Source organism: Lampetra planeri, chromosome 10 (assembly GCF_965212315.1).
Source record: "Lampetra planeri chromosome 10, kcLamPlan1.2.h2, whole genome shotgun sequence".
In the NCBI taxonomy this organism is placed as follows: Eukaryota; Metazoa; Chordata; class Hyperoartia; order Petromyzontiformes; family Petromyzontidae; genus Lampetra; species Lampetra planeri.
Window position 1 is genome coordinate 6,611,670 of NC_136116.1, and position 26,387 is coordinate 6,638,056.

The 26,387-nt window shown below is 44.7% G+C and overlaps 1 protein-coding gene across 5 annotated transcripts in view; it reads right to left on the minus strand.

The window, feature by feature from the left end:
- LOC144720929 (R3H domain-containing protein 1-like) overlaps window positions 1–26,387 on the minus strand; it is a 60,773-nt gene that overhangs the window by 14,765 nt on the left and 19,621 nt on the right. For 4 of the 5 annotated variants that reach the window (XM_078598104.1, XM_078598102.1, XM_078598105.1 and 1 more), the window contains 18 exons: window positions 21,691–22,695; window positions 20,960–21,001; window positions 18,374–18,466; window positions 17,681–17,801; window positions 14,587–14,665; window positions 14,237–14,296; window positions 13,360–13,500; window positions 12,269–12,380; window positions 10,476–10,571; window positions 9,574–9,611; window positions 9,362–9,418; window positions 7,890–8,131; window positions 6,734–6,961; window positions 5,828–6,033; window positions 5,320–5,433; window positions 4,560–4,817; window positions 2,685–2,787; window positions 366–526 (listed from right to left, as the gene is read on the minus strand). In XM_078598104.1, the coding sequence (XP_078454230.1) occupies window positions 366–526; window positions 2,685–2,787; window positions 4,560–4,817; window positions 5,320–5,433; window positions 5,828–6,033; window positions 6,734–6,961; window positions 7,890–8,131; window positions 9,362–9,418; window positions 9,574–9,611; window positions 10,476–10,571; window positions 12,269–12,380; window positions 13,360–13,500; window positions 14,237–14,296; window positions 14,587–14,665; window positions 17,681–17,801; window positions 18,374–18,466; window positions 20,960–21,001; window positions 21,691–22,437 (2,898 nt within the window). In that variant the 5' untranslated portion in view covers window positions 22,438–22,695. The remainder of the gene's footprint in view (window positions 1–365; window positions 527–2,684; window positions 2,788–4,559; window positions 4,818–5,319; window positions 5,434–5,827; window positions 6,034–6,733; window positions 6,962–7,889; window positions 8,132–9,361; window positions 9,419–9,573; window positions 9,612–10,475; window positions 10,572–12,268; window positions 12,381–13,359; window positions 13,501–14,236; window positions 14,297–14,586; window positions 14,666–17,680; window positions 17,802–18,373; window positions 18,467–20,959; window positions 21,002–21,690; window positions 22,696–26,387) is intronic. The other variant, XM_078598106.1, reaches the window with a different exon arrangement.

A 26,387-nucleotide genomic window follows, 5' to 3' on the forward strand; every position in this document is an offset into this window, starting at 1 on the left:
CTATCCAGGCTCAACCATGCTTAGCTTCTGAGATCTGATGAGATTGGGTACATTCAGAGTAATCTGGCCAAAAGCTTTTGTTCATTAATATACAGCAATGTAAATAACTGCCCCTTAAAACCATTTGCATGCTTTGAATAAGATGTATTTATGTGATTATATACATTTAATGGTATGAACCATGATAAACACTGCACAAGCTCTATAGAAATGTAACGTGTCCTACTTAAGCAGCAACCATGAGCTGGGTACAAATCGTACTGCTGAAACCAAACTCTGCCATCTGGTGGTTACGAGCGATGTCAGAGCGCTCAGGGAGCAGCAGTCACACAAACAGCACCAAGAAGCTTCTGGTGTCTCCTTACGTGGTACGAAGTCATCGGCGTGTACTGCACCATCACGCCCTGCATGGTATTTCCCATCGGCCCCTGGGCCGGACTTCCCACTGTGCCTTGCTGCCCTCCCATCAGCCCCTGGGAGTGGGGTGGCTGAATGGGTCCATAGCTTGGGCCGACAGACTGATACCCTGCGCACATACACACACACAAAGAAAAAGATCCCTGTATAGGCATACAGACTGTTGGGGCAAGTGTTGTTAGTGATGGCGCCAGCACCGTGATTGACCACCTTTGGTTCTCCAGTGCTGACGAATAGACATTAGAATATAGACTCATGTAGGATGGAATCGCCCTATGGAAGACCAAGGATAGGTTCAGTGACCACTTGACAATGGTGTCATCCATAATATAGTTTTTTTTGGTTAGATCGCGTAAATATATAAATGTGTCATTAAACCCGCCACCACCCGACACAGCCAATTAGTAAGGTTTATCACGTAAACAGAACATGCCAATTTGTTACTAGTACAGCACACCGGTGTGTTGGAGAGCCAAGCCACAACATTTACAATCTGAGTACGACATTTCGGCAGTAATTACAACTAACTTTATCAGGCGACAGCCAGATTTGTTAAACTGGTGTCAGCCTGCACCAGAAATCATATGCTGGTCGCTACTTTGAAAGCGCATTACATTAACCACTGAACCAACTCTTCGCACAATCACACACACAGGAACAAAGAAGAGGGTTTTATATTTGTTTAAGAGGCATTGCAATGATTTAGGGGGGAAATTCAATTTACCAGAACTTACACGAGAAAATATAAAATAAAACATATTGCTTCATTTGTAAATCATATAATTACTTTATTATCTTTCATCATGATCATCATCAGACATTATTAATCCACTGATCGATGAAGGTTTCTCCAAGCCATCGCTATCTCTCATGGTGCTGCGATGCACAAATCCACCTACCAGCTGATTTTATCACTCCATCTCCACAGTGGACGTAAAAAACCCAGATACGCTCCTCCCCATTGGGTGCCACTTCCGTCACCATTCTCGACCATCTAGTGACGCGTCCTGCCCAAGTCTACTTTTCTAAAAGGTGAGAATTATGTCTCTAACCTTTATACGTTCTCTCATCTTGTTTGTTTTATATCAACATGTAATGTTTCTACATCCCATCTTGAAGACGCTGTTGTTGTTGTCTGCGAGGGCAGGGGGGTTGCCAGGGAAAGAGACCGGTTCACTGTGAGACAGCCAGGGCCATTGCTCTCGGGCAGTGTGACGGCCTCCAGCCCGGACACCCACGTCGTCCATCACTGTGTGGTCGCAAGGTGTTGCACAGCACACCACGACGTCTCGAGTCTCCATCCTGCTGAATTAAACCCACCCATGCAAGTGGGGATGGGTAGGCTCAGAGATCAGAGCACCGAGCTGCCATCGCTGATATCCTATGTTTGGTTTGAATCCAGGTAGCCACATGTGTAGTGAGTCGATTGTCTAAGTCCAGTCACCAATGACTGTGCAACAAAATCAACAAATTACATTTAGTTTAGCATTTAATTTAGCTAAATTTCAGCTCTGAGAATCAAAATATCGGGTTGACTGTCATGCGAAGAACATCACTTGCATTTGGTGAACCAAATCTCCTCTCTACAGTGTGGACTAGTGGTTGCTTGAAATGACCTCAGAAGTAGTTGTGTGATGATTTTATTTTCTGTGGGCCATTCTCTAACGAAATGGGTTGCACTGCTCTACTAAAGATACAAATGAACAATTAATTTAAAGCAATGACAATGATAGCACAATTAGGATAAAGCTGGGGGAAAATTATAACATAAACTTCACCCTCTGAGTCAAAAACCTTCAAACAATTTCAGTCTAAATTTGATCCCAACAAAGGTCTCATCCGTGCCTTGTTAAATTACAGGCAAGGTGTATTTCTGCATTCCAGCCAGCATTGAGTAGAGCAATAATAACCAATCCTGGTCCTAAGCCAGCAGTGGAAAAGTCACAATTGATTTGTAAAGAGAATATTTTCCAAAGGATACCTGTGGCTACTGTCAACCGGGCCTGCAATAGTTTCATTTCAATGCAGCAGACACACGGAGAAAAATGCAATCGGTTTCCTTCACCTATCTGAACTTCAGAGAGTTTGTGTCCTCCGTGTCTTGGCTTGACAATCAAAGGGACGAGTGGGGGCCAGGATCACACCCAAACACGTTTATTATTTTATCAAAGTTGAGTAGACCTGCTGGGGAGTCATTGACGAAGCATACATTATACATACACAGAACTGCCACTCTTTGTATGAGAGGTGTGTGTGCGTTTTCTTACCAGGCTGTTGACCACGAGGAGTGCCGTATTGAACTGGGGCGACTGCCCGGTATTGCTGGCTAGATGGCTGGTACTGCGCCGGTGGGCAGAAGTAAATGGGCATCTTTCACAGACACATTCCGGGATGGCAGTCATAAGGGTCATGGCCACAGCATATTTAGCACATGTGGTCATGACGGCTAATGTTGCTGAAGGCACCGCACATTGACGTAGCACATTCCTTTGTTTCGTTCTCAGCTATAAATATCCCACTGTTGGACAAAAGACTCCACCTCCATTCAGTGTGCTCCTCTGTATAATCCAGCATTGTGGAGGCGAGGGTTGGTGTACCACACAAATGCTGTGAAACTCCCTTCCCGTGGGCGTCAAGATGTCATATCCTGCCTTGCCAGGATAAGCCGGTACAGCAAAATGTGGACTCCATCGGTTCCTTCTGTATAGGATAGAATGCTGCCCCTCAGCATGTGTGGATTTTCTGCGCGTGCTCCGATTTTCTCCCCCATGTAAACTCATAATTTGTCCGATAAAACATGAATATATAGGGGACCACAGAGCTTGGGTGAGCGGGGTTGGGGGAATTTTGTGCCGGCTCACCACCTTGCTGCTGCCTTTCTCCCGCTTGTCTGCGGTTCTTAACGCCTCCGAGTCATTCTCTCTTTTCAAGAGCGAGTGAATACTGAATGTATGTTGAATTTTCCTCGCAATGTAGGTAACCAACCATGCTAACCGGAGGTGCACGTTACAAGTTGAAATTACTATTGTTATATGTTATAATCTTGTCCCGCCATTCATAATCTGTATACCTCCTTTTGTCTATGGGCCTTCATTCTGTTGTTAATTTGGCCCAACTGTCATTTGATTTTCTCAGTTAGAGGTCCTGCCCAGCTCAATTTCTGTTTTATTTACATTGTAAATGACACCAGCTTTCTTAATTTTAAGCTACATTTTTCATTTCTAATTTTGAACATCGCCATCACGTAAAACATCTTCCTTTCCGCTCTGTTCTTTGAGACTTTGTTACTTTCTTACTTGTTCTTTAGTTAGGGAGCAGGTTCGTGTCCCCGAGGTCATTACTTGTAAAATAAAATAACCCATTAGTTTCCTTTGCAAACACAGACTGGTGATTTTCCCATCATTAAACTTTAAAAGACAGCATTTCTGAGCACATTTAAGAGGCATCAACTGCACGGTAGCAAATTATAACGATGCATTGTTGATATAGCGCTCTATACACCAGGATGTCTCAAAGCGTTTTACATCACGTCACCTCAAATATATAAAAGGGCACCCCCAGTGGCAGCTGTCCCAGTGCACACAAGGTGTTTCAGCAGCAGGACTCAAACGGGAATTAATCTGCCAATGGTGGGTCATGATTGCTATGCAAAATTTCCATTGAGTAATTTGACCACCATGCTCCACAGCACTAGGATTAAACGCACACATTGCAACAATAACAACAGCACCGCAGTGAGTGTGTTAAGCCAGATCAGGCACCCAATTGATCTACATTGTAAGAGGTTGTAGGTAGGAAAAGGTGCAGCCCTGCAATTGTTTACTCACGCCACTGCTCTAGAGAGCCTCTCTAGAGGGTATTTAGTCTAATTTCCCACTCTGGCCTGATCTCCCGGAGAAATGGTAGTACCCACACTGTACCCTACAGCACGTAACGTGCCAATCAACTGTGGTATACCCATCTATAGTACTGAGTGGATAGAGGTGGTGGTGGGGGTTAAGAAACGTACGCATTGTTTGAAATGCCATGTCGTTAGAATTACTTAGTGAACTCTGGATTGTAAGTCCAGTGTGATAAACCATTACGGTAGCATAGACCTGCTGTGCGCCTAACTAAAAAAGAAAAACAAGAACCCCCTGTACCTGGCCATGCGGCTGTGATTGCCCATACGCCTGCTGCTGCTGCTGCTGTTGCTGATGCTGCTGCGTGGCACTGTTAGCTGCAGCCGAAGGAGGCGGGAAGCCGCCGGGCTGCAGGTGCTGCCCCAGGTACGTGGGCGGTTGAGCCGAGTTCTGGGGCACAATGGCGTGGTAGACGTGGGCGTGCGACGGTTCGGAGGCATCGCCTGCCGTGGGCTGACCCAGGCTCAGCTGGCTGAAGTGAGGCCCCAGTTCCTCGGGCTGTATGGGGGTTAAAGGGGGAGCACGGGGAGGAGGAGTTAGTCCAAACTCTGCACCAGCAGCTCACGAGGAAATACAGAGGAGCCCTTTGTATGATGTCCATTGGCAATCTGTTTTTTCCTACTTAAGATGAGCGAGCAATTAGAAAGGGTGCGGTTGATTCCTTTGCCACCATCAGACCTTGTCCATGGAATTTTTCACCATTTTCAAGAAATTTTAACAATTGTATGTGTACATTTGTAAAGCATAACCAGAAAATGACTTCTGCATATGAAACAATGCATTGCAATGCTTTTCAATACAAGGCAATTATTAATATAGACACATTTTTACCATTATTTAGAATTTGTTTCCATGCGCTGTTACCATTTACCTGCAGATGTACATTATACGACGCCATCGCGCTATAATATGCCAATCAATGCATCACGCTTCAAAAATGCATACAATCACTTAGCACATGGCCTTGTGTACGCACACGCATGTGTTAGTTGCTGCGTACCACAGGGTAGGACTGCTGGGCAGACAGGACGGGCATGAGGGACTGAGGAGAGGTCGGCAGGTGGGTAGGAGCAGCAGCAGGAGGAGGGTAGGAGACCACCGAGTACTGGCCAGGCTGGTAAGAAGGCACATTGGGGTCCAAGGCAAAGACAGGGTTCACGGTCAACCAAGACAAAGATACCCCATATAGCCTTAATAGACTCTTGGGGCAAGTACTGTGAGCGAGCACCTATGAAGGCTGGTACTGCACCACACCAGGGGGTGGGGTGGCCAGCACCACGCCCGGCCGCCTTTGTTTCCCTAGTGGCAATGTTTACACATCACATCAGGTACTTATTTAAGGCTGAGTCAACCTCGGGGAGACCCAGGACTGGTTCAGACAATTATCACTTGTGTTTGCCGTGAGCCGGAATCGAATTTGGGTCGCCGGATTCATAGTGCAGCACGCTAACCCCTACACGATTGTTATAAAATAAAATGTAAAAACTCTGAAAGAGCAGCAGCCACACCTGTGTCATCATGCCACCTGAGCTGTGGGCCTGCTGCTGTGGTGGCTGCTGGTTAGGTGGGGCCACCATGTGGCCTCCCATTGGCTGGTGGGAAGGCGGCGGACCCCCCAAGTGGTTGCCCATTGGCTGCTGGTGCTGGTGTTGCTGCCCCCCGTTCGGCGGGTTGTACACGGCCAGTGTGCCGTCCGTATTCAGCAGTGGCTGCCCTGTGCACACACACACACCATACAGAGATGTTTAGCCTCATAGAACATAGGGGTAAGTGCTGTTCATGAACAACAGACGAGTGGCTGTTCTGGCAAGGCCCACATATGCCAGCAAGCCTTATCTCCCCGGTGCTGATTTTCAAACGCTGTACAGGGTAGTTATTTTAGGCGCAGTCAACCTAGGGTAGCAACTAGGTTATGTTCAGATACTGCTGGTACATATGTACAGAAATCAATAACTAAGCCAACCAAAGGACCTTAGAACACCTATTTGCAACATCATCCACAAGACCAAAATAAGTATTTTCCTCAGTCATGCAGTATTTTGTCAATCCGCTGCTTGATGAGGGACTCACCGTGCCATGTCGGTAGTCAGGGTGATTATTAGCGGTTAGTTAACCATACTTCACGTAGATGATTATTGTGGGTTGGTGGTGTCTCATAGACATTGAGGCATAGTACAGTACCACACAGAATATTGCCGCACTGCCCTGCATTGACAAAACAGCCCGGCAGGGTTGTTTTTTCTTTGACCCGAGCTGGTTTGTACCTGCACAGTGTTTTAATAGGCGACCATCAAGGGTGCAACGGGTGTTATAGGCTGTCGTGGTATTAAACAAACAACATGAGTAACAACAGAGGCAATCGCATCTTCCTTATACTATTTTACGTGGGTCCCGTGCCACAACTCGCGGCTCACCTGTTTGCGGGTTGATGAGCACGCTACCCGGTGGGATGCCCGCGTTGTCTAGCGACAGCAGGTAATAGTTGGGCCCTCCTGGGGCACCAACTGGGGCCCCCAGGGAACCGCCACCACCGGTGCCGCCGCTGCTGCTGTGTGGGCCCTGTGGTCCGCCCGAGGAGGAGGGGTGTGGCGGCCGGGCCTGGGAGCCGGAAAGGGAACCTCCACTGCTGGACGTCTCTGAGCCTGGATCACACGGAATGAAGATGGGGTGTGGGGGGGGAAGAGTCGATGCCAGGGGCTTCTGAGTGCTCTGATGCCCACAGTGCATTGAAGTCTTCACGCAGCCCCAGGGAGGCTTTGCATTGAGAAATTACTCATTGGTCAGCCATCTTTTGTAAATCTCCTGCTGGATGAGGGCCTCCCCAAGACATGCGGGGTCATGGGGGTTATTTTATCATACATCACCATGCTGGTCAGTGTCAGTTGGTGAAGGCGGGAAGCATAGACAAGGAAACATAGTACAGCACAACAATGGACATTGCTGCGCTGTCTCTCTGTTGCCCACTGTGTAGTCCTGTAAGCCCTTTGACAACCTATTGGTGGTTGACTAGCTATTGAAGCACTATCCAGGATTAACCATGCTGAGCTAAATTGAAGTGTCAAAATGTAAATTGTTGGGTAAAAGAGTCCCCATTTGTCTCAAATTAATTTTCATGAGTATCCTACTAACTCCATGGATATTTTCTCACATGCTGAATGACCCATACTGCCAATAGACGCGAGTAAACATTCAATAAAAAAAACACAGCAGTCAGTCAGGTCAGCTTATATAAATATAGGCCTGTGTGTCTCTGGAGACAATTCTTTTGCACCTTACGAGGTCAGCTGTGAGGTTTGCAGCGCCTAGAATGACTTAGTAGGCCAATTAGAGTGGCAATCCTTGCCACGGCAATTGCAAGTGAATGTGGTGGCAGCTCCAGAGGTGTTTTTTGCTTTATCTTTACGCAGCTCCCTCTTGGTCCCCAAAATTGGTGACGATAAAAAGGGGGTGAGGGGGGTAGGAGTATCATGACTTCTATCATCACTTAATATTTATATTGTGCCTCACATGCAGTACATCTTGCGGTGGTAAAACCAGGGGGACCCCTTGGTGCATTGTGCGTCCACCCACCCGTCTTGCTGAGCCTTCCAGTGTTGCTCTTGCCCCCTCCGGAGCAGCTGTCCCCACGCGCCAGAACGGAGATGCCACCAAAGCTGCTGGCCTTTGTGATGGCCGGTCGTGCCAGTCGGAAGCCGGAGCTCTCCAGGTCGGTGCTGCTCCACGGCCGCGGCTCGGCGGGCCTCAGCTCCGACTCGCCGCTGCCCCCTTGCCCGCTGCCGTTCGTCAGACGCCCGCTGTCCTTCTTGCCCCTACTGTGCACGTGGATTGTGGTAGGGCAAGCAGGTTGGGTAGTGGGTGCTAGTTGGTTCGACGATCGTACGTACCACTTAGAATTTTTCAAGCTCTGCATGAAATCGTCATTACCGTTTGGTGACTAATTGCTAGGCAAGCAACAATGAATAAATTCAGAAAAGTAAACTGATGCACTGAACCATGCATGCAGGAGTCTATTGAATTTTATTCATATTATATATGATTGGTTCATGACAATCCTACAGGCACATTGAACTCCTGCAGCCACGATAATTGTTACCTACACCAAAAGAATAGAATCGATTCTTGAATTGCGTTGTGAATCGTGGAGGGGGTGAATCAATACCTGTCTAGCCAATTAACAACCCTCGCTCCTTTTTCATTGAGTAAAATAGGTTGAGCTTGCAATCTTCACAACAGGCAGAAAGCAATGACATGCAGAGTGATGAAGACTGACATGAAAAGAGTCTGAGAAGCTTACAATTTTTTTTAAATAGAGGTGGGCTAGCACCGGTATTAAGAGGCCGAGCGATAGAGCATTTGCCGCTTGTTGAAGAGGTTCATAGTGTAAGCCTAGCGGCCTACATGGTTAACACTGCAGGTGTAGCCAAAAAATTGAGGGTTAATGATCATGTAATGTTATACGAAAAGTAGTAGGCCGTGTGTGCCAGCATAATGGTTCGAATTTGAATATCCACTTGAAAATTAGTTAATTGGGTAAAACTGCATGCCTCCCCTATTGGAAGACTATACTCATCTGTGAAACACAACAACAGAATCTTAATTTAGAATGGTGCGAATACTAAATGTACAAAACTATTACGACTATTAATAACGTTACAACATTACAGTGCACCACTTTGTGCCCTTTCAGTGCCAGGTGTTTTTTTGTTCAGGGCTCAGCGGATTTTGTCAGGTATGGCAGTGGGGCGACAGCAACGGCCGCCAATGTCAGGACCAAGTGAGGAGCAAAGCGTAAGCATCTGCCAACCATACAATCATCCCCAGTAGTTAACCCAATCCCCCCATGAGGCAACACTACATTTAGCCAAACGCGACATTTACATTGCAATAGCTGGCTCAACAGATGGCAATTGCACAGCATGCGCGGCACACAGCACACACACACACGCCATGCACATGCTACACGTGCACAGACAAGATGGTGCGTGGATCAGCTGCAAGAACAGCGCCGTCCAGCAGAGGAAACAGGGAGGCGGAGCTAGTACCTAAATATCTGCCGTCGTTTGAGAGTATTATTCGAGGAACAGCCATCTTCCTGGATTCTGTAGATGTCAGTCATTATACAAGGAAACAGATTCACTTTGTTAGAGCATAATGAATTAACGAGTCTGGAAAATGTTTGATATTTAGTAATGTTGTTACAAATAACATTAAGGTGTCCCTGATGAGGCTGTGTTCAAGTGGGGAGCAAACTCACCTGATCTCGATTTGAGGAAGTTCTTGAGAAGATAAAGACTGAAATTTGACATGAAACATTGGAATTTCCAATGAGTAAGAAGAATCATCTCTGGCATAGTTTTGAAAACAAAGTTAAATATTTGAGTGGCTGTCTACAAATTGTGCCATACACCCATAGTCCCAAACTCGTAGTGGTGCTCATGGTACCTTTATGAGCAGCTTGTTGATAAATGAAAACATTATATTGGATTTTAAATTAAACATCAATCAGTGCTCAAGGTTACTTATTAATTTAAGGAACATGGTTGTGAAACAATAATCTTTTGACACGACAGGATACACTGTGGTCTGATGTTTGCATTTTTTACAGTAAAAAATTACCTTTGACTGAAGTTTTGCGATTTGTAACCTTCTAGCACACGATGAAGCACATTTATTCCCCATCTTATACTTTTTAACACATTCAATTACTCTTTCAAAAGTATTTGCTCTGCATATTATGAATGTCTCAAACTCAGCACAGTGTTTCCATTTGTCAAGTCTATAACTGTTTTTTGTTCAAAATAGAATTTCAAACGATGTGAGTTTTGTTTCCAATAAGCGAGGCAGATTTTAATTTTCACATCGCTTTGCATTAGCATCAGCACCAAGATCTCAGCTCAAGTACAATCGTCTATATGAAAAATTACTCTGAATTACAGTGCTCTCCAATAATTACACCATGCCAGTACCGTAGCACTGTTGTCATGGGCCCTGGTGCAAGGAATTAAACGAAGTCCATGGTGCCCAATGTTACATTATGAAGCTGCAGGGGCAAAAGCTCCAGTGGAGTTGCACTGCCTGCACATTCGACAGCTTACGCCAAGGCAACAATCCTTTTATTAAGTTATCCTTATAGCACATCCTACATTCCACACTCACGTCTTGTGCAAATATCCTGTCGCGCACTCGCTGGTATTCCTCCTCGCGTTCCTCAAACGACTTACTCCGCCGCTCGTCTTGCAGCGGACGGATGCGCTGTGCAGGTGGCAGAAAAGGGTCGATCGAGTAAAAACAGACACGCTCATGAGTCCGTTAGCGTGCTCTCATGTGAATCCATGCGTGTGTGCATGATCACTCGAGTACCCGTGCACTCACTGCCAGAGCCGCTATTTGTTGTGTATTTTAAGCGTGGCATTTGAAAAATATAATGTCAAAAAATGGCGATCGATACCATAATTATGTGAACTTTAAAACCGTGGCCAGTTTGGCAAAGAAAAACTGACATCACTTGGGAAACAAGGAGCCATTGTTACAAAATCGATTACTATTACGCAGGCTCTACAAACTAAACAGAGGTTACCGAACTTATTCTGATACAAAAAGGAATTCTTGGAATGTAACTTGGCCATTTAAAGAGAATCACTGAACTTAATTAGTGACAAATTTGGGCTCAACATAAACTCAACGTGAACAGATTAGGTTCATGAAGAAGCTCCCAGGATGTGGAGCCATACACCCCAGAATTTGACAGGTGGGATGCATATCCATTGTACCACCTACTTCTTTACAAAAAATACATTTATTACTATATTGGTGATTCACAGGATAAGTATGACATATTGGCTTAAATTTTAGATCAATGGTTATATTTCCCCCATAAAGGTGCTAAATCGGCACCTTTGTGGTCCTTTTTCGAGGTCCAAACAGAAATGGACTCAATATAAAGAGTCTATACTTGGTCTAAAAGGGGCTTTCATAAGCGGGAACTTTGGCCGTTAGGCATGCGAAGTTTTAAATTATATTCGGTCTACTGTGAATACAATAGGACACATACAGAGCAGAGACCTTCTGTGCCATAAGAAATTATTAGAAGAAATTATATGGAGCCTTTGTCTCAGCCTCTTTGTGAAGAAGTCAATCGGTAACATGTCCCTTTTGCAAGAGAGAACAGGGATTGGGCCATCAAGCTTCCAGCAACCAATCCGGGAAAGAATACACATTTTCAGAGGCATACAGCCGAGGAGCGTATCTGTCCAATAATTCTTATTCAGAGATGGCCAAGTGACTTAGAGGTCAGAGCGATGAGTTGGGACCACTGAGATCTTGGGTTCAAATAGCATGCAGCTGCCAGTGATTGAACATGATTCAAAAGTATAGTGAGTTGATGTCGTGTATTGGTTTAGCCATGTTTGTTTGTTGTAGTACAGAGTTAGACTGATGGCCTTAATCTAAGTTGTCTTATGGTTGTTGTTGTTGTTTGACTTGCATCCCACTGGGATTTTTGCACAGTGTTGGTGTACGGTGTTTTTTTCTGCAATATTTTGCTGTCTTTTCTTGGATTTTCTGTTTGCACTTAGTCACATATTCACTTTAAGATGTTTTTTGTTCATGTTTTTGTTTGTTGCGGTTGCACCCGATTCAAGAGCCGAATGGCTCACAGGGCTATACCTAATACATGAACTTGAACTTAAATAAATGAACTTGTGACAAACATTACTCTTCATGGCAAAAGCGAGTGAGGTGAGCGCTGCCCCAGTATTGTGTGGAACAAGGGCCACTCGAAGGTGTTTCAGAGGTGACGCTATAATGGTCACTTCCATGGGTTTCTCTAACATGAAGGGTTGCGCTGCTCCGCAAATAAAATGAATGAATACTTTGCCTCATGGCACGATGCTGATACAGCCAATGGGGATACAACTTGGGAATGAAAAAAAAATTAAAGTTGCGCTCACCTGCATGTCATCCCTGTCCATGCTAGAGTTATCCCTCTTGAGGATGAAGCGCTTCTGTGATTCCTCAGCCCTCGCCTCATCTTTCAGATGGACTGAGAACCTCTGCTCTGGGCTGGGAAGTGGATAAAAACGGAGTGGAGTTTCAAATCCCACAAATCGTGCTCACTGCTTTCTAGCTTTCAATCTATTAAGGCGAGAAAAAACATAATTGCTGGTGTCTTTCAAGCCAGAGATAGAGCACCGGATGGGTGGAGGGGATTGGAAGGCATACAAGCAAACAATTCAATTTGTTATATAACATTATTTTGACCAAAATGAAAAACTTTGTAAATTAGTTTAACAATGCTTATTTATTTACATATCACAAATCAAGTGAGCACGCAATGGATGAGCACGTTTCCACCAATCAATTTAATTAACGAGCAAATAAAAGGTGATGAAAACATGTGCCGGACATGTTGACAGCGCTCTCTCTCTCCAGCTCCGTACGTGCATGGGGCCACAGACCTCCCCCACTGAGCGCGCATGTGCACAGCCGTGACCCGGGGATGCGGATGACAGGACAATCAATCATCAATCGATTCTTTGACTCAGTGCCGCGCGAGAGCCCAGCGGGACCCGGCTCCTCGTTCACCAAGGAGACGAGCAGATGCAAAGCACAACCGTAAACATTCTCGCAGGTGTATAAAAACAGAACACGGAACGAGCAATGGAAAAACGATAGCTTGTGCCAGGCTATGTGCACTTTAAGGTCACGTGAAGTGTCGAACACCCGCTGGCAGGAGGTCATGGGACAGACCCAGGTGCCATGGGTTGACTGAGATTACTGGCAGATGCACCACCTGTGCCCCCTACTGTGCCAACAACAATACACCCAGCACCTGCACATGAACCGATCTCATCACTCAGTCTCCACAGTGGACATCCTTTTAGGCGCATTCCCTCCTTTGTATTCCCACTCAATAGTTATTCTCAATCAACGGCCACCTTCCATTCTAGCAATGTACCCTGTCGAATCTCACTCACTTTTCTTAATACAATACATAAAAAAACATCAATGACAAAACGTGGCATCGAAAGGCGCAACCCACATGCGAGTGCCGGGCGTCTTGTTCACCACCACGGCCTTGCCCGTCTGGTCCACGTTGTGGTCCATGCCAAAGTAGGCGGCCACGCGGTGCACGAGCATCCGGTGGTACGACGTCATCGGTGGGAACTTCCTGTAGTGCTGCCTGTAGGACAGCATGGTGTGACACAGCACGCAGGGGGAAACACATGGCAGTTACCAAGCTACAGGCACAGCGAGCGCACTCTCAGCTGCCTCTTTTCCCCTAGTTTTCTCCTCTGCGCTCTATTTTTTTTTACTTAAACTGTAGCTTTTACTGTGCACGTTGACATCCAAACAGATAAACTCATTGGTACCATGTCCACACATTGCACAGCTTCCGTTTATTTCCCCCAAACTGTAATGGCATATCAGGTGGGGGACGCTCTCTATTTTTAAACTTCAGCACACACGAAGAAATTTGTGTGGATAGCTAGACAGATAAGTAGATATCAATTTGAGGCAAGTGAGTGCCCATTCATATTGTCACGTGCTGAGTAAGCACTGCTTGTCAGGATGTGTTCCACTGCTGACAAGTGTGAATACACAAAGAGCCTGATTGCCAGGAAGTGATTTGACAGCTCGCCATGGAAGCCATGCCAAGACAGCAACCATGCAAAAATGGCGAGAGGTCGCCAGAAAGGGATGGACACTATAAAAAAATAAACATAAAAGCAACCAACCGTTTTGGAATTGTGATGGGTAGGAGTGACTGATGGACTACATTCCATTTCTGTGCAATCAAATTGGACTGCCTATCGCTTGATATACTGTGTAGTGGACACTAACAGGAATATTCTTGACAGACACCATTATGCTGAGGCACGTGATGATCCAGTGTGGTTCCCAGCCACGGCACTCACTTGTTGTCCTGGACAAACTCCATCAGCTCCTGCTCCATCTTCAGCAACATCATGCGGTCTCTGCAAACCAGCCATGGTAGGCACACATGCTATCATCATTCTCACACAAGCAATCGGCGCGACTCACATTTTGCCAGGTTGTAATCTTCACCAACCCGAACTGACCAGCGTGGTGAAGTATGGTAAAACAACCTCCCCTATTAACACAATGCAACAGAGGTCTACATTCTCTAGTGGACTAATTATTATATAAATGTACATCGGGAAATGCTTTAAAAATGAAAACATTAAAGAAATACATCTTAAACCTGAATCATCAGGCTAGCAAGGAGAATACAAATGCACCTTACCTGGGATTATTTTTTAGAGTGTTTACAAGAAACTCGTGCACATCAACACCCGTGGAGTCCGTGTACTCCTGACTGGAATCTGCACACACATGAGACGTATTTACAGCTCTTTTTCATATAAGCCATGGGGACTTGTTTGACCATATTTCACCATGCTAGTTAGCACAGGTTGGTGAATGGGATGAGCCCAGGAGCAGTTAAGAGGTCACTCACCACTGATGTTAGCAATGGCCGAAAATCGAACTCAGGTTGCCATGTTGATATTGTAGTAGGCTAAAAATTGCTCCAATGCTCAAAACCAGTTCTGTTGTTTTTCTTTTAAAATACAGTATTATACCGCATCCAAAGATTGAGTGCACTTCAAGTTATAAATACCATATTTTGGCACTAATCTCCAAAGTATAACATTTTCTGCTATTATTCAAAGGTTAAAGCCCTGCTTTATAAAAATAAATTCCCAATACGTGTTGGTGTTATTCATGATAATTAAAATGGCCCATGGATGCGAGGCAGCTGTGGGCAATTAAAACCCACTCCCTGAGTGCAACATCTAAGAATACAAAAAAAAATCAAGGCAACAAAAAAAATAGAAAGGGAAAAGAATCAGAGGGACATTTGAGGTCACTGGGTTTCTTTTTTCTCTCTCTCACTTAAGCCCGCAACCGCGATGCGGTATCGTTAGCGGAGATGAGCTGTGAATTCCTGTTCTAGAAGGCACGCAGAGAGAGGCAATAACAATGCGGCGGTGTGGAAGTGCGCCAGCACAAAGCTAATTTACAGCAACCTGCGCACGTGGACCACACACACACAGCGGCAGCAGTACCAAAAAAGAAATGGTCGGAACATAATTGGCATTTTATCCCTGGTTGGGGTATTGGAACATTGTGCTCTCTTCAATGTTATCTAGATATTAACGTTTTCAATTTTGCTCGCTGGCTGATGCGGTGTTAGCATGAAACCAGTGGCAGTTATTTTTAAGCATCTGCATACAATATATACTTCAAACAGAAGTTAGGAAGATTAATTTGAGGCCTCTGACTTTATGTTCTTTGTAATTATTTCACTCACGATAATTATTTCACGTGTGTGATTTTACCCAACCCTAAATGCTTAGCTGCGTGGTAAACACTGCATTCCCAAAATCTGACATGGGAATTGGACATTGCAGATTCAGACAAGTGTGTACCTCAAAGCCGAACACAATGTACCTATATACCAAGGGTACAGAACGAGTGTAACCATCAGTCGAGTACTGAAAATGTAAAAAAAGCATTAACTCAAAAACTTTACGAGTGAATTTACAATTCATGATATAAATGACAAGAGCATAAGAAGTTAGGGTTCTCCGTTAAAGTGTTTGTGCATCTCAGCAAGGCTGAAATTTTCAGCTGGAGAAAAAACTACCATGGTTCCGGCAGCCTTCATAACACCACACAAACAGCAGCAACGTGTTTCCCTTGCATCGTTGCAGCATCACCGCATTTGACACATCAGAATTGAAACAGACACATTCGCATTTTACAAAGCTTACTAACAAACACTGCCATCTCTCAGCAATGTGGAGAGACAGGGCAGCTACTACAAGGCCAAGGTAGCAGCGTGAGAACAGCAGAAGAGACATCGCACACCGTGCGGAGGCACGAACTCGCCACCTCGATGTGTACCCTCATACACATTCATAACGTTTACCCAATGGAACATTAGCGGTCGAGAAAACACTACGCAGTTTTCTGGTCAGCGGTGGCTACTAAATGCATAACGCACCGCAGAGCTGTAGAACAGCAATCTCCTGGTTATTTGCAGTGAACATATTGCTCGGCAACACTTTTGAAAAGCGCCGACATCATAATTATCAACTCATTATATCCTACTGACTCGCCTGCAGCCAGTGCCTTATCCTAATCTCACTAAGTGGCTTATTTTGTTATTGTTTAATGAAACACATTTTTTAGGGCACAACCGAGACGAATTTAGATTTCTTAAAGTGTACCTCGCCAACATAGTAGCCATCGTCACACAATCGTCTTCTCTGCCTTTGTTTTTTTGCTCTCATTTCGTGACTAATGTGGCACTAAAAGGCCCTCCCCATCGTGCATTCTGAAGACGTGACCAAGCCAACAGAGTCAATCCTTCTGAATTATTGCACTAAGCCGTGTCCACTGTGATGTATTATACCAGCCCTGTGGTTTGATAGATGGTCATGCCTTTTGACTTTTAGAATCCTATGAATACAGAATCATTGAAAGACATCTCATTCGTGCTCTCACCTTTACCAGATCACTCATGTTCCAGCTTTGTGTTTTACTGGTGGAAATTTGTATTTAATTAAGTAAAATCGGATGTCGTTATGTACAAACACTCGTTTTTTTTATGTATCTAAATACTGGCCAAATATTTAATGAGAGCCATTGTTCTATGTTACAGATGGTCTGTCGTTTCAAAGTCAATGCATCTTACAGCTCAAACAAACACGGTGGCAATGCTCATTGCTGCTCAAAGCCCAAAGCCAGTGGTGGAAATTCCTCATTCCTTTGGTGGGAATGTCACTCCACAGAACGATCTCTGCTGACCTCTCCTATTTCATTTTCATTTCAGGGACTCATGGCTGAGTCAACCCCTGATCGGGATTTGAACTCGCAAACTTCCACTTGTGAGTCATGCACTCTAACCTCCGGGCAGCTATTTAGACAACCACAATCAAGTTGTGTAAAGCTATCGTTCATTTAAAAGTGTATTCATTGCCAAAACTTGATGTTGACTAAATCGTACTAATGCTATAAATTAAACCTTATTGAGTTAAATTTCGATTTAAAGCTTTCGTGACTGCAGGGATTCATCTTTTTGGTTCTTTTGGTAAAGTCGCGTAGAAGGGAAATAATAAAATAAGAAAAATAAAACATAATAAAATAACAAATTTCTCACGAAATTTCGGCCACAACACAAGCAGCCGTCCTCAGGTGAAGAAACAGAGCTGTCGGAAAGGGACGCTGTCTTTCCGACAGCTCTGTTCCTTATTGAGTTGTATTCTGTCCACAACACGGGTTTATGCAGGAAGAAATACCAAGCAAACCACAGGAGGGCATTTTCCACTCACCCCGCGACAAGATCCTGGGCACCTTGGGCATCTTCTCTTGTCGCTCGGCAGTCGCCCTCTCGCTGCCCCTGTCCTTGTCGCGCAAAACACTCTCCTCCTCTCTGCCCCCAGCGTGGGGTTCCTTGGATGCAGGAAGAGGCAAAGCCGTGAACACCCGTGTGGGAATCCGACTTCCCGCAAAATAGGGGCAGTATCCATCCTAATGGATCATGGGGAAACGAAGCATTCTCAATTTGTAGAGAAATTAAGGAGCATGGGCTGTCATGATCTTGTTTTGTTGTTGGCCAAAATACTTGCTCTGTGAACACATCGATCCGAGTTTTGATTCCCGATGATAACATGAAAAGCAACATGATCTTTAGCCACCCACCTTCACAAGCCCGCACTGATCAGCATGGTGAAGAAAGGTCAACCTCCATGACCGACATGGCATGGGAAGGCCTTAATCCAACAATGAATTACAAAGGACCATTAAATATTGTAATATTTTTAGTGTGAACCGCATTGGCCAAAGAATGAAATGAGCAGGCTGTGACGGATTATAATTTCTTACCTTTAACTCAATATTATCTTATGCGCTGCTAAGCCACTCTATTCAAAGCGGTGTGACCACAGGAACCGTTTCCCACTGTTCCAACAGAGTGTGGCTCTAAACCACTTCAATTTAAGAATAAGGATAAAAAGGAAAAAAACCTGGTTGTCCTGAACACCAGCATCTGAAGCCGGAGGCGGGGAAGGATCATCGCACACAGCCAGGCTTCGCACCAACTTCATCTTGGCATTCGACTGGAGGAGAGAAACGATGGAATGCTTGGCATCTGGGAGAACATTTCTTGGTTCTCAAGTTGTCACAGGCGCAGAGAATCAGATTAAGGTGATGCGTGAACAGATTAGCTTAGGCAGAGCTAACGGGCTGAACGGGAAGCGAACATGCCAGAGAGGAGTGTGAGCATGACCCGAGGTGTCTAACAATGTGCAACGGCGGCTGCTGTGTACGATGTGCAGGAGACACCAAGGTGGAGATGTGCCAGGCAAAATGCTCCACAAAAACACATGCGCTAATTTGATACGCTTACTTCCGTTGACTTGCAAGTACGGCCCATTTGTTAATCCATTGCTGGATGAGGGCCTCCACATGTCACGTAGAATGTGAGGATTATTTGACCAATACCTCATCACGTTGGTCATCGTGGGTTGGTCAGGGTGGGGAGCATAGGTTGGGGAGCATAGTACTGATTTTGCCACACTGGACTCTGCTGATAACAGAGCCCCACCGCAGGCAACAACATCTGTGTTGTGGGCCGTGTTGTGCATGGTTGTCACCCATTCAGACGACTGGCCAGGCTCATTGTCCTGCTTAGCTTCTGACATCTGATGAGATTGGGCAGATTCCTCAATGAATTGGTCAGAGGCTGTTAACATACATGGGCTCCAAATAAAAAAAATTCAGAGTCCAAAGCACTACCAGAATTTACCGTGAATGCAAACCTTATCTGAACATAATGAATATACACATCAAACATATATTGTTTCATGAGTTTAACTTATAAGCACCGATTTACAATGATCTACACAAAGGCATGTGGACAAAGAATGCCATTTGGCAGGAGGCCGAATACACACCCTGCATTGCAAAGTACAGAATGTTCTGGGAAGAGAAAAAAAAACGCCGTAATGTCTTAATTGAAGTAAGGTACGGGAATAAACCTCGATTTTAACCCTCCATTTGCAAGAACCATTGGTGCCATATAAAACAACAATTTAGGTATCATTCAGACCAGTTATGGTGTTGGCTGTTCTCAAATTCTTATTATCACGCAGAAAATGATTTAAAATTGCTCAATATAGCAACGGGAAGTATATGTTGATTTGAAGCTTTCGTGACTGCAGGAATCCACTCTTTGGTTCTTTCAGTAAAGTCACGTAGGTAGAAAATTTATAGATCACGGACGTTTCGATCGCAACACAAGCAACCGTCATCAGGTGAGACAAACACAGCAGGAGGACTGCTGCGTCAGCATCAGCAGTTCTCCTGTCTCACCTGATGACGGTTGCTTGTGTTGCGATCGAAACGTCCGTGATCTATTCATTTTCTATCTACGTGACTTTACCGAAAGAACCAAAGAGTAAGCAAGTATATGCTTCTGTATGCGTCTATGTAGTGTACATGCTGTTTGAGCATATACCTTTGCATTCATGGGTAATAAAATTATGCATATTTGTAAATCTGCATCGATCTGTCATCTGCTCCTGCAGCAGTTCTGTTCAACAGCTACAAAAATTTGCATACAAAAATAATTCATCCAAAATAATACTAAATGGTGAAAAAATTTCCACCTCTGACCGAAGAATTAAGCAGAATTATATATTTTAGTCCTTAACCATGCGTACTTTTATTTTTAGGCATCGCAGTGAGCGATAACTTGAAGATTCCACTGCAAGCCATCGCTGCTGAAGATAAACAAGATTGATCCTGCCATTGTCTGCCACCTGCGCTCTCAAAGCAATTCGCTGGAGAGGACCGGTTCGCATTCCACCACGAGCAGAGTCAATACGTGGAGAGATTGAATCCCGCCTGACGAATGGTTTAATTAGAATGTAAACAGATACACATGGGTCTGACCGCTTGCAGATTGTCGCACTGCAAAATATCAAATATCACTCTGCTGTGTTTTTTCTTTAAAATGCCGTGATTAAAACCTGTTTGAGCTCCGAAGGGTAGAGAATTCATTCGCACACTAAATGATGTTTACCTCGAAGTGCGGCATTCTGAGAGTGCACGTTTGTCAGCGTTGATTAGATTAGTATTGATGTCCTACATGGATGCCGGTGATTATGGCGGTTAAAAAAGAAAAATGGCATTGACATTTCCACACTCTCTTCTCGTGAAAACAAATATTTTACTTATCCAGCCATACATCCATCCCCCAATAAATCCATCTACACATCTATGTGTCTCCACATCTATCCCTGCTATTCATTTATTTATAGCAAGGATTGCGTTTCGGGTGTTTTTTTCTGCGTGGGCCAGGGGGCTACGCTGGTTCCTTGCCCTTCTCGCCCATGAAGCACTCCCAAGTCAACGCTGAAAACAATCACCCCAATATTTTATGAGCTCCCACTCTTGCGGAGTTCCCCATATCTCAGCCACTGTGTACCACCCACTGGTTCAGAACGGGGGGTGGGGGCGGGTACCCACAAATGCTGGTTCAAGCACCCTAAATGTTTTAAGAGGCAATTTGAAACAGACACGGGAGTGTGCGGTAGGGTTCAACTTACCTTGGTTCTTTTCCGCGTTGCTCCTTGGTTTTGTGGTCGTCTCTGTGGCAAAGAACAAAGAACACATTTAATTAAACTCGTTATCAAAAGATAACAGGCTTTGTTAGGTGCAGTTTTCAAAAAGCAGCCAATGAAGGAAATAATGAGCCTATTCATTGAAACAATAACAGGATATGAAAATGTTTAGCAAAAAAGACAGCGAGCCAAAAAAAAGATATTATTTGCTTTTCAGCATGGGAACAAAAAGGTTTAATATTTCATGATATATCACATAAGATCACTCAAGCAGCAACAATCTCATATGTACAACCCACTGTTGAATGAGGGCCTGCCAATGCCATGTGTCCTGGGTGTTATTTGACCATACTTCACCATGCTGATCAGCACTTGTTATTGAAGGTAGGGAGCATAGACAAGGGATCATAGAAGTACAGTACAACAGATTTTGCTGCACTGCTCAGCTGACCAGCACAGCTCCACAGCCACCTACAACAACCTGACTTGCATGGTGGTCACCCATCAAAGCACTACCGAGGCTCCAACTCTGCTTGACTTCTGAGATATGCGAGACCGGGCACTCTCCGGATAATATAGTCACAGGCGCCAATCTTAAACCATTTACGTAAAATATATATATGGCTGAAGTTGATCAGATTTTTGGTATTAAAATGAACAACTTTAATTCACGTGCACATCAACAGCTCATTTTGAAAAAAAACTGCAATTCGTGCCTGCTGGTCGGTCGCAGGATCCGGCTCCGCTCGGCTTGCCTCCCTGTCATCTTCGCCCCGGCTATCGTGCACCAGCAGAACAGACAGTCCGGGAGGCTGCTCCAACCCGTGCTCCCGCTCCCCATTGCCTGCCCCGGCTCGTCCCTTCGCGAAGCCGGGCACGTCGCCATGGACGAAGACGATGCTGGGCGCGTCACCACGTGGCCCGTTGTGCTCGTGAGCTATTCCAAGCCTCTCAGCTCCCGCCGTGGCCACAACTTCTGCACCGTCGCTGACGCAGCCCAGCGCTGCCGCTGATAATTCGCCCTCCTCCGTGCCGGTGGTGTCCAGCTCAATCACGATGCTCGGCATCTCCATCTCCTGCTGCTCCCGCGCCGCCACCGTCGTGGCTGCCTCCACCCTGCTGGGTTGCATGCTGAACTCCGCGATGGTCGGGTCACTGGATGTGGTATTGTCGCTCAGTGAGTTCTGCGTAGACTTAGATTGCACCATGGCACCCGGCGGCTGCTCTCTGTGCGGAGTCCGAGCAGCATTCGTCAGGCTTCTCTGTTCCACTCCAGCCGCAACCACTGTGGCCCCTTGCTCAGATTTGGCAGCACTAATTCTGGCCTTGTGGATTATCGGGATGTCATTGGTGTCTGCCAGGTGCAATTCAGGTTTTTCTAGTTTGTTGCCGGTAAACGGCCTCTCCATGTCTGTCTCAATTGATTTTCCCAATTTCTCAAACTGTACTCGGTTCATTTGCATTGATCCCTTGGTTCACAACCTCCAACGGAGTCATTGTAAAATTAAAAAATTATATCCTGACAGTTTTTCAGAATGTATTATTCGCAGACACCCTGCTTCACACTGCGCTTAAATGTGACACATTTCTACACATCCAGAAATACAATCTTGAGCATGCAAAGAGGCCTTCCATCGTTACAAGACACAGTGGAGCTGCGCTATGTCCAAAATGATTTGTATGAGACCTCAAACACTTGTTTTTCGCATGGATTCACGAAACTGAAAAATACAAGAGAGTACAAACAATTGGTTAATGAAATAGATTAAATAACGAAACATACACAAAGGGCTTAAAACAACCCAACAAGTATTGTATTTAACATTCTCTGACTATAAAAAACGGAATTGTTGTTCCGATGAATATTCATCATTACCTTCTGGTGCTGACTGTATATGCTTTAACAACAGCAGGTGTCTGGGATTAAACCTTTATATGAGTAACCCATGAAAAAAGCCACGGAAGCTTGTAAAATAAACAATTAAAAAAACCAAGGCAGCAATGAAAGCTGGTGGAGAGTTGTTTTTCCCGGAGAAATTAATCTCTGCTTTGGAGAGCAGGTTCCTGTGCAATGATGCCACAACAGTTACGCGAGTGAAAATGTCACCCACCCAACGCGGTCTGCGAATGCAATCAGGTGCTCCAAATGGTGACTTCATGCACAAATATTATGTATGTATGTATGTTGAACTTATTTAGCACCGTATGAAACCAGCCGTGCTAATCGGAGGTGCTTGGTAGAAAACGGATTATGCAGGATGAACTGCAATGATTTTCTAAAATGTGGTGCAAAACAAACCCCACTGGAGTAGATGATCACACAAAATACCGGTTTAAAACGTACGAGAATATCATCCTTCAAGACACACACACATATATATATGTACATTCCCATAGATAAGCGCGTTGCCAATGAATTTAACAATAACAACGTAGTATGAATGGGGTGCCCTTTGTTTTGCAATGACTCAAGACGCCTACAAAAGCCCCAGGCGTCAGCTGAACAATATTAGGACCAACACGAACGGCGACATCATTAGCGACGTGCACAATTACCGCCTGGAATCTCTGGGCCTCTCTTAAAGGCAACGAGGCTACGCCTTGCAAATGCCAATGGAAGCACGGAAAGAGCAACCTTCATCCATACATTTCAGCTGGGAAGGCGTAAACCCGCGAAGGTACTTAAGCGAGGATAAATATTGTACGTCCCTGCTCACTGTAGATCCGACTGCACACGTGGGTGGACATTGCGTCGCCGCGTATTGAATAATTTAATTGCGCAATTTCAGGGCATCTGCTCAGAAACGCGCTCCCTCTTGATGTTGCGGTTACTCGTGAGCACGTCTGACGATTTTGCATACAAATGAATGTAAACAGAACAGCACATCCCAGCGGCAGCATAGCATTTTCATTTTGCCATTACAAAGCAATATTCAACGTTTGCTTAACGTCTGACATCATTCCGCACAACAAATGGGACAACCCGGAAGCACATCACATAATAGAGAGAAATTCAACTTTGTTTCATTGTGCCGTCTTAATTTTGCATCAGCCTCTCAAAAGCGTGAGTATCCTCTTTCTCAGAGTGGCTGTGGGGTACACGCCATGGACAGCGCGACACATGGGGGGGGGGGGGGCAGTGCTGTCGGCCGTCGGCACAAAACCAAGAACCACAGGAACAGCCGTAGGCCTAAAATATAAATCACTATTGAACACTCGCCAAGGTCCCCCATAAGGGATTGGGTCCAGTTTATAGCAACAGAAAAAAATATATGCAGTGCATTTGATTTTCCAGAATTAAGCTGGTTTTATGAAGGCAGATGATGATTCAGACTGTATGCATACTTAGTTAAATCCCATTGCAATCCATATGCACAGTAACCACGAGTGAGGCAAAAGCAAATTGATTGATTTAGACAAACTCTGAAATTCCAGTATAAGGCTTGATTTGTTTCACCCTCCACTCCATCAAAAAATCAAAAGCCGATTTGCTTGCAATCGCACTGGCACCCGTCTAGTTGCAACATATATGAGGCAACAGATTTTGGGATTAAAGTCTTTTATATTGCAAATATCTGGAGAACATCAATTTGAGCACAAAATACCCAAAACACTGCACATTAGAACATGAGGGTCACCCCAAATTGTTTTGTAGTTCAGCAGTTCTGAATTGAACCATTACTCTTGGAAAATAATTTTCCTGGAATTTTTTTTCATGACCCATCTTATTTAAATTACATTTTTCACTCCAGAGTTATGGTTATGATTTGTACAACACGATCCGTAACATCCAGATTAATACAATGTATGATGATTAAAAGTTATTGCAAAGTCTTTTATCACAACATCATCTCATTAAATATAATTATCTATAAATAACAATATCTATGGTTGTGTTTAATTGTAAAACATCTATATTAATCTCATTTAAATTAATTTTAATGGTTTCAAGTTTGGTTCGCACTCTTTTTTTCTACAGTTTCACATCCCACGATTTTAGCCATCAAAAAATAACATAATAAGCCCCGCATATGCACTTTTACTCGATATCTTGGGACGCTAAGCCTCAGCTTATTAACCACTTGTTTAAAGCTACAGCACATTATTATATGCTACAACACTTTGGTACACACCAAGATAAGGGACTGAGAATTAGGTATCCTCTTTCGGCGGGGAAACTGAAAACCACAATAAGGCACTTACATCAGCAAAGCCTGCGTATTACTACACGCCAACAATGAGGACATGCGTGTCTGGCTGCATTCAAGTAGATGCCAGCTTTCACGACCTCCGACCTGCAACTCGATATACCTGCTGGCACCACGGCATGACAACTGTTACAAAAATAAGACATGATATGTTCGGCCATGTCGGTTCGACACTCTTTGTCATGCTCCTCCACAATGCTACGCAGAACAGGAATAGCATTGTGGTAAACACAGTAAGCAAGCGCGATTCCGCGGCATTGCTTTTGCCATGGTGGCCACGTTATGTAATGCCCGTACAACGCGGTCCCCTTTTCTAAAATAAATACCATATCTGAGCACATACGCGCAGCACCACAACATGGAAGCAATATCCTGCTACCCGCTTATCGACGTTATCCACAAACTCTAATAGGACAGCTCGTGTAACTGCCATTTATGCGTGCCCATGCGCTCACGTATTGGCCATAGATCTGCAGTGCACACAGCACACTTGCACACACAGTCATGAGCCCATCCGGTGAGGCCTATGTGTCATACACATGGGTACGCGTAGGTACATGGGCAAGTTATTGGCTGTTTTTTGCTGGGGTGACCAGAAACCTGTGAGTTTGAGCCATGTCTTGCACAGGTGCTGATAATAAGGCATTTCAAAACTGACGTAATTTTCACTGGTGGGAGGAGCAGTGGTGCAGTGGTAAGAAAAACTGCGTTATAGACCTGGTGATCCGAGTTAAATTACCGGTCACAATTAACATCAGTGGCGAATGGTATCTAAACACTGACAAGCATGAAGTATGGTCAAACAAGCAGCATGACTGACACAGCATGGGGTGGCCTTCATCCAGAAATGGATTAACCAAAGGCTGGAAATTATTTTATCATTTCCACTGATCCATGTTATAACAACAAAACACGTGCAATGCTGGAAACACATTTTCTTTTTTGTAAACTGTTCTAGGTTAATGCACCTCTCCCCCACCACCAAGATAAAACATATCCAGATTGTAGGGACAGTCCATCATTCATTCTTAAACCTCGAGCTGAGGAGGATATGCATGCGCAGCTGCTCGCGCTATTTTGCAGTGCTTCCTTCTATTAATGTCCATTCGCGTGTGATGTTAAATATATCAGAATCAATGTGCCGCATGCCGCGTGTACATTGCAGTGTGAATGCACCCGCTGTGTACTTCTCTGTAAAGCACAAG